Below are 9,142 nucleotides of genomic sequence, written 5' to 3'. Positions count from 1 at the left end.
GGTGCTCGGCAGCGTACGAAGGGGAGGGATGGTACTGGCTCTGGGGGTGAGGAGTGTAGCCCATGGACGGACGAGCGGGCTGGGGGTGAGCTCCTCCTTGTGAGCCGGAGGGCTTGTAACGAGCGTCACCAGCAAGGTGCTTGTTGTAAGGCACATTATCGTAAAGCTGTAAGGAGAAGGGAAGGGTAAGGAAGGGAGAAAAGATTAACTTGGACAATTGACTGGTTGCAGTTTGCTGGTTTCTTGCCGTTTTCACCTCAGTAATGCAATCCAATAGTAACAAAATAGGTTGGTGCCAGCGGTGTGCACAGACATTTTGGGAGCATGAAGCATTTTAAATCTTCAAGCATTTCTAGATGACCATGTCAACATGGACCACAGTACACTGTGCATTAATTTATGTTCAGTAGGGCAAAGGGGCAGGCGCTTTAGCACCATACCTCAGCCCTATCTGTGTGCAAGCCTACGGTTGGCATCATGACCATTATTACTCAGTTGTTGTCTTCTCATGAATTGTAGATAGATTAGTGTATTTCTCATAATTGATTTTCTGGTAAAAAAAAATATGTACATTTTGGAGTCAAGATGGCTAAATCCACATGTTACACATGCATGAAACATCCCTAAAGACAGTAACGGTGATGGTGATTCTGACCTGCGTGCTGGAGCTGTGCGGATGGCTGTCCAAGTCAGCGAGCATGCAGGTCAAGGAATCGATTTCAGCGTCTATATTGGAGTGGTGCTTCTCAGGCATCCGACCCTGAAATGAAAACAATACAGCAGAAGACATTCAACCAGACATAGTAACACATTTTCATTGACAGTCTTCACTTTTAGTTTAAAATAAAAAAAAACCCAATAAAATAAAGAATAAATCTTGCTTTGTCGTTGTTCTGTGTGATGTGCCACTGTACCTTTTAACATCCATTACCAGAGATGTGGACTTGTGACTTGGACTGACTTGTGACTTAAGGCACAAATGACTTGACTTGAGACTTGACTTGCAAATAATGACTTGTGACTTGACTCGACTTTTACACTATTGACTCGAGACTTGACTTGACTTGACAGTTTTAGCTTGCAATGACTTGCAATAACATTCCAAGTCAGTGAATCTGTTTTTTTTTTTTTGCATTTGTGTGTGGGAAAAAATGCATGAAAGAAAGAAAAACTAAACGATTTACCCTTAAACAGTACCAGCAGGCCTACTATTTTTGTTTAGAACCCCTTACGAAAATCGTTTATGGTTTTACTGTAGTAACCATGGTCTCTTTAAATACTCTGAATCATCCATAGTATCACTATAGCTTATCCATGTTTTTGGTAATCATGAAAGCTGTGGTTACTGACTAACCATGGATCATGGTTATTCATGGTTTTCATGTTTTTTTTCAGCATGGTTTGTGTCTATGGTTTAACCATAGTCACAAACCACGCTAAAAAAACCATGGTTAATTGTGGGTTGCATGGTCACCCAAAAAAAACATTAAAACTTGTTTGCAGCCGTGGCGTAATGGTTAGGGATTTGGGCTGAAGACCACAGAGTTGCAGGTTTGAATCCCACCCTTAGGCCCACCTCTTCCTACACCTCCATCCATGACTGAAGTGCCCTTGAGAAAGGCAGCTAACCCCACATTGCTCTAAGGACTGTCACCAATATGTGCGTTGGATAAAAGAGGCGGCAACTAAATGTAATTTAATGAATAATTATAAACCGTGGTAAAACCATGGTTTGTTTTCAGAGTTAAACCATGGTTAATTTTATAGTTAAACCTAGTCTAACCAAAAACCATGCTGAACGATGCTAAAAAAAACCATGACATCATGGTATACCATGGTCGATTTTCGTAAGGGACATGACTGGCGAAGGGGGACATGCAAAGCAGTGTGGAGAGGTAATGAATTTATGACTGAAAGCAATTGTCAATATCGCACATAGAATACAAGGTGACTTGTGAAGGACTTGGAAAAAATAAGACTTGGACTTGGACTTGGCCTTGGCACGACTTAGCCTTGGACTCGACTTGGTCAAATGTGTCGTAACTTGTGACTTGACTCAGACTTGATTGGAAGGACTTGAGACTTACTTGCGACTTGCAAATTAGTGACTTGGTCCCATCTCTGTAACTATCTCTCACTTGCCACTATGCCTTTTTACATGTATTACTGACCTTTGTTTTATTTTTTATTACTGCCCTACTACCTACTTAAGTGATTTTCTAACACATTACTATGTTACCATTATGCCCTGTGATGTGTCCTTGAAAGTGTCTTGAAAGGTGCTCCAAACAAAATGTATTATTATTGTTAATATTATTTTCTATGTCAAGAATAACAGAGAAATGCAGGAACCTGACACAAAGCGGAAGCAGCACATTCTCCAGAATGAAAATGGCCAGTGTAATAATGTGATATGCACTGCAGATACTGCACATGTGATGTGTACATGTTATAATGAGACAGGTACCCACCTGATGGTCATAGCCCGTCATGTGAGGATGGGAGGTGTAATAATGGTCTTCAGGTTTAGGGGACAGTGAGCGGAAGTTGGCAGAAGCCTGCTCCTCTGGATGTTGCAGCATGCCACCTAATGAAAGACAAATAGATTGTAACACATCCTTTTATTTTAGATTTTAAACTATGCATGTACAATTTTGAGTGATAATGCTGGAAATGGGCTAGTAAATAACGAAAAAAAAGATACAATACTAAAAGATGGCAGTCAAAATTGTGATGCCAATTCCAAATTAATGAACACTTTCTTACTTCAAATCTCTATTAACATTGCTGGAAGAAATGGGCAAATTCAGTGCTACAGGGTTCTATGGCTGATTGGCATGGTCATTGGCAAGTTTTGTTCAAATGTTTGTGCAATGGAGGCACAAAGGTATCCCAATTTGACCTGGAAATACCGACTTGCACACACTTAGCTGTTTCTCACCTGTGGGCCCGGTGGCGTAGTACCTAGAGGGCCCCCCTGCGCCCCCATTATGGTCATAAGCACCATATTTGGGCCTGGGGTCAGCCAAGGCTTTCTTCTGGGGCCTGTAGAAGGATGGGCCGCCTTGAGACATGGGGACAGCTGTTCTCTCTGGGTTACCTAAGGTTCTCGGAGGCAGCCAGCTCGGCCCTGACATAACGGAACTCTAAAGAAGAGAAGTGAGAGATAAAAGAGAGGATGTCATTCTCCAGTAAGATGGCAATTAAAATGCTAACCGTGTGTGTGTGTTTGTGTGTGTACAGATTTGTATTTGTGTGATGATGGGTAACCAAGGCAACGCCGGAGATGCTCCAGCTTTTGCGTTTCCTACGGTTAATGTTCAGAGACCCCGGCTTTAACAATAGCCTAGTTTCAAAGCAGGAAAAAGGGAGTCAGTCCTGTGCAAGAGGGGAATTCCAGTGGCACTTGAACAAAAAGTCACTAAGTGGGACTCTATCACACACACACACACACACACACACACACACACACACACACACACACACACACACACACACACACACACACACACTATTCCCACAGGTGCTGGACACTTGCTTAGTTCTTTGGCCACCACAGGGCTGCTACTGGTACAATAGCCATTGTTCAAGAATCTTCATACTTCACAACAAGTTGGCTGACAGAAAAAAATGATAGGAAATGTTGTGTAATGATTGGTCCTTTCGGCTGGGGCACCTGGGATACCATACAATCACAATGTGATGACTTCCAGCAATAAAGGCATCACCAGGCCTGCGAGGGTGTTTCCTGCCTAGTGTATTTATCATACATTTCAGATGGAGTTTTGACAGTTTCCGCATAAGGAAACTGCTAGTAGGCCTATGGCGCATTCAAATATTGCATGACAATATGTCGCAGTTACTTGTGCTTTGGCCTGTGGCTTCAACAGCTAACGAAAATGAAGTTCCACTCAGTCAGTTAAGTTTCCGGTTAACAGTTCAGTCAAATCCGAGGTCTGGAGGCCAGGACCACATCCTAGTAACAACTGTATTACCGGTATACGGCTATGGATAACAGAATACTTATGACAACTCTTGCCGTCCAGCATCTAGACTACCCACGCGCTCGGAATGTTGTGTGGTCTGGGCTGGCACATACAGTAGGCTATTGACGCTCGTGACCACTAACAGGCTGTGTTATTAACATCAACGTAACAATGATACCGAGTGCTTTGGTGGTAAGAGCTTGTCCATTATATTCTGAAGCAAGTCCTTCGTGGGGAGGCAAAAACCCGAGACTTGTGTGTGGACCATTTAAACAAACAATTACTGTTTCCTACCTCTCAAATTCCGGAAGACTTTCCCAAGTCTACAGACGTCTCATCTTCATCATCCTCATCTGTGAATGCAGAGTGCAAATTCGTAAAGCCAGTAGCCTAAAGCAAGCTACCTTGTCCAAATGAATCAGTAACTTAAAGGAGTTCTCGCCCGAAACATCGCAAGCCAACCAAACCTAAAATACGTGGACATGAAGCCAGCTAGTGTTAGCCACAGAAACGACCACACGCTGAGATGGCAACAACACCCGTATGCATTGCCAACATGGAATCACTTCTGCTGATGTTACAATGTAATTTCCTTAAAACGCATTCCATCCGCAGAATGCGGCACGGCGTTCGACATTTCATGCGGTATCTTACAAACGTACTACAGCCAACTCTATGTGATATGCAGGACTTGTTTCTATGTGTTAATGTTAGCAAAGAAACTGCATTCGTTAAATTAATGCAGCCTAGCCTACATGGCCAGCTTTGTCGGCTAGGATAGGCTATTGCGCGGCCAATGTGATACACTTGTTGCGCAGACAAACCAGCTAAATAGATCAGTCGGTCATTTTTACCTTGTGTTTAATTCAGTCTGAGACAAATGAAAGTTTCAAAGAAATACTTCGCCTCCAAAGACTGACTTCTGTAACCTACTTTTGCTGAGGATCCGTTTGGTCACAGGCCCCATGAAACTCGTCACAGCATTCCACACGCGTGACGTAGTCGTCACCCAGCCGAAGTGGCTGCGGTAAGCACATTTCAGGCAGCCCCGACGCCTGTCTGTCCCACATTTAGCTTGACAGATGGTGCCTTTCCATCCAGGCAAAACCCCATTATTGCCAAGGAATATTTGACCCGTCTTCTTGCTTTAGAACGCATGCTTTGAGATTATTCTTTGAGCTAGGCTATATAGAGCTCTATCTAGGTTGTAGACTACTGATTAAAAACGAAGCCTTATCATCCAGGGCCCAGGCCAGCCTAGAAGTACACATTTCAATCCTGTACGCCTATCTGACCTATTCCACGTTGCATGAGTAGAAACAATGCATATATAAAAGCACACATCATTTGGACAAAATAGATAATAACATTAAAGGTGCACAGATGGTTGGCAGAGCCTACTGCAAATGTGCTGTTCTTTGAAATGGTGCTGTCAATTGCCAAATTTGATCTTTTCACAAATATTTACTAAATAATAAACCAATATTATATTATAATTACAAGTAGGCCAATGACCAATGTACAACAAAGTTTTGCAGCTAAAAATGTATATTTCTGGGAATTCAAAATGGTGGACCATCCCCCTTTTTATGTAGGCCCATGAAAAGTGCAATTTTCACAGTCATAATGAATACTTGTGAATGAATGTGATGGTGATGGTAGGTAGCCTTTTTGTTGAAAGGTAACATTTATGAATGGGCAGCATGAATTTAGGAAATTAACTCCTGAAAATATTACACCGTGCACCTTTAATAAATAGCTGTGCGCTGAGCGGAGGAGGCTATTGTGATGACTGTCTTGTCTGTCTGTCTGTCTGTCTGTCCGTCCACAGTATTCTGAGACCCAACATAACATGCACCAAGGATTGGCCAGGGGTGCAGGCCATCTCTAATGGCTCTTGTTGAAATTTGCCATTGGTTGAGGATCCCATGAACACTCCAAGCATATCTACTCAGTACTCAGTCAACTGTGCATCTGTTTCGCAAATGTGTGTGGTAAGCACAACAGTTTTTGCTCTTTATAGAAATAGGGGTTCATTTGTGTTTGTTTTCTTGATTGATTGATTGATTGGTTGGTTGATTGATACATTGATTCATTGATTAATTGGCCAGGCCAGCTGTGGTCTAATGGTTAAGGAGATGGGCTATGGACCAGAGGGTTGAAGGTTCAAATCCCACCCATCCACTCACTTCAATCATTACTGGGGTGCCCTTGAGCAAGGCACCTAACCCCACGCTGCTCCAGGGACTGTAATCAATACCAAGTAACTGCAAGTAGCTTTGGATAAAAGTGTCAGCTAAGTGTAATGTAGTGATTGGTTTATTTAGAAATATTGGTAATTAAATTATATGAATACAACCACAAAACACACCACATTGCAAATATTCTTCACTACATAAAGCCTATTTCACCTGATATAAGCTGATACAACACATTGCAGAGAACATTTCCAGGAGGCAAATGTGAAAATGGAGTGCTAATATACAAGAGATTCAGTCCACCTACAGTGGTCCTCCTGTTCTTTAACAGTTCACCCTAACCCTCCATTACATTTTTTTCTGGATCGCTTCAACCGAACTCGTCAGTTTTTGTCATCATTATTTAAGCAGAGCTAAAGCTATACACATTGCTCCCATATTATTTATAAGCTTTCTTGTTGCTCTGGCAGAATTTAGGCTTATGTTTAAACTGAAAAGAAGTACTTGACTACTTTGGCTGGATGGGTCTTCACAGACTCCAGTGTTTGGTTAAAGGCATTCCACATGCATTACCATTGAGAAAGGCATAAGAAACTAGAAATGCACTCAGAGGGTGCAGACCTTGGCCAAGGAAGCTGTTTGATATAGGTAACATTTGACTATGTTACACCCTAGTCTTTCTGCCTTGTTTTTGTGGAGACAGAAACCGTAATGTCAAAATTCACCCTATCCCGCAATGTGGAAGACTTTCAACCTTTCAACAACTCCCCAAAATTTCATCCAAATCTGTGCATACCGGTAACTTTTTGAGTTATCCTTCTGACAGACAGACAGACACACAAACAAACAGACAGACACAACAATGTGACCGAAAACATAACCTCCTTGGCGGAGGTAAAAAAAGGGTGACCATATTTGGGTTTCCTTTTTGTCTTGACAACAGGTCCCATGCCAGGGCTTTTCATCTCTTCCTCTCTGTCTGTCTCTCTGTATGTCTCTCTCTCCAAATGGTACTTCCCTCCTGTTCTGTCTGCTTAATAACGACCCAACCCTCCTCCCTCTCTCCCCTATATCTCTCTGTTTTACACACACACACACACACACACGCACGCACGCACGCACACAATCTCTCTCTCTCTCTCTCTCTCTCTCTCTCTCTCTCCCTCTCTCTCTCTCTCTCTCTTTCTCACACACACACACACACACACACACACACACACACACACACACACACACACACACACACACACACACACACACACACACACACACACACACACACACACACACACACACACCATTTCCTATTTCCCTACATGTAGCGCTCACTGTGTCCTTATATGTACATGCTCCAGTGTGAGCAGGAATGGACACTTCATCTGGATTGCAGTAATTGTTTCAAGGCAGCTGCTCGTTAGATTGATATCACGAATGGCTGATCTGTGAACTCGCGAAGCATGTTTTTATTTTTGATGGTAGGCATTATGAAGGATGTGTACACATGTAACAGTTTTGCTGTTACTCTTTTGTTTGCCCTACTGTGCTAAGTTTTCATAACGTACATTGTTTCATCAGATTTCATCACACCTTAACGCATGCTTGGGCACGTTTGTGGGGTATAAACTCTAACTTGAGCGGCGGTTGGTGCATATCTGGGTTAAAGAGTGTAGGGCATGGGTGGCAGTTGACGGGAGTCTACCGGCAGGGTCGGATAAAGATGGCCAGGGGCCCCTAGGCTACAGTTTCCTGTAGGCCCCCATGGAACGGAAATTCTGCAAAAAACTACAGAGACAGCATCAGCCTTCTGGCCCAAGAATAAAGGATATTTGCCAACTAGTGGAGTGGGGTCCTTATCAGATTTGACAATGCATTAAACATAATAGACTAATTTGTTGCACACAGTTTATTATGACAATTCTTTTTTTAGTCATTTGGCCAATTGGGGGGCCCTGGATGTTGGGGGCCCCTAGGCTGCAGCCATATCTAGCCAGTGTGTTAATCCGGCCCTGTCTACCGGCCCAGCGTGTAGAGCCGGTCCGTGACAAACAGACTGCAGGAGCGAGTGCAGGCCGTGCAGGCCAGACGGTCCGCCTTCCGCTCATTTGGCCCGGACCTGTTTAGTAATGTTCTCACTTTTCCTCCGACGCCCCCTCGCTTCCGTCCCTCTCACAATACCTGGAAGTCGCCTAGACCCACATCTCCACATCTCCAGCTAGGATTTTCTCCCCCCTCCTTTTTTCTCTCTCTCTCTGCTGTTTTCCTTTTTGTTTTTTTGTTAACAGCAATGGGTGGAGGAGAGGATACACCATTAATCCATTCCCCATCCAAACAAATAAGAACACAAGGGCTGCGGCACGCGCCCTCACCGCCTCTGCAAAACACAGACAGAAGGCTTCCGACTCCCATTAACTCACATTAAATTTCCAGTCTTGGAGCGAGACATTCAGGTTAACATATTAAATGATGAACCGTAAGACCATCAAATTGTACCAAGAGTTCATTTTTTTGCTTCATACCTCATTATACTGATATTTGTTTTTATGATGCAATTCATTTTTTCACAGATGGTTACCAGTCTGCATGTAAAAAAAATACATAACCCCACAGTGTCAGTACTATTTTCTTATTGGCAGAGGAGTATTCCTCAAAACCAAATGGTGCTTGGTCCAGGGGCCTCAGTTGATTAATGTGATCAAACATTTTTTTAAATGGACAAATTCATTAATCACTAACCCATATTGGCCCTGCTGCCTTCATCAGAGTGTGTATTTTCTTATTTTTTTTGGATTATGTTGTGGCCATACCAACTTCATAGCAAATCCAAACCTGGCTCCAGACATGTGGGTATCCTAAATAGTGTGTGTGTATGTGTATGTGTGTGTGTGTGTGTGTGTGTGTGTGTGTGTGTGTGTGTGTGTGTGTGTGTGTGTGTGTGTGTGTGTGTGTGTGTGTGTGTGT

The 9,142-nt window shown here is 43.0% G+C and overlaps 1 protein-coding gene across 2 annotated transcripts in view; it reads right to left on the bottom strand.

Moving 5' to 3' along the window:
• Window positions 1-5,057, bottom strand: part of trip6 (thyroid hormone receptor interactor 6) — an 11,839-nt gene extending 6,782 nt beyond the window's left edge. The window contains exons 1-6 of one of the 2 annotated variants that reach the window (XM_063187227.1): window positions 4,841-5,057; window positions 4,281-4,339; window positions 2,942-3,146; window positions 2,472-2,587; window positions 656-760; window positions 1-166 (exon numbers count right to left, since the gene is read on the bottom strand). The exon at window positions 1-166 is cut by the window's left edge and continues 500 nt beyond it. In XM_063187227.1, coding sequence (XP_063043297.1) covers window positions 1-166; window positions 656-760; window positions 2,472-2,587; window positions 2,942-3,137 — 583 coding nt within the window. In that variant the 5' untranslated portion in view covers window positions 3,138-3,146; window positions 4,281-4,339; window positions 4,841-5,057. The remainder of the gene's footprint in view (window positions 167-655; window positions 761-2,471; window positions 2,588-2,941; window positions 3,147-4,280; window positions 4,340-4,840) is intronic. The other variant, XM_063187226.1, reaches the window with a different exon arrangement.
• Window positions 5,058-9,142: the final 4,085 nt, after the last annotated feature.

Source organism: Engraulis encrasicolus, chromosome 21, assembly GCF_034702125.1.
Source record: "Engraulis encrasicolus isolate BLACKSEA-1 chromosome 21, IST_EnEncr_1.0, whole genome shotgun sequence".
Lineage (NCBI taxonomy): Eukaryota > Metazoa > Chordata > Actinopteri > Clupeiformes > Engraulidae > Engraulis > Engraulis encrasicolus.
Note: the sequence above shows the minus strand (reverse complement) of the source record. Positions and strands in the feature narration are given on the sequence as shown.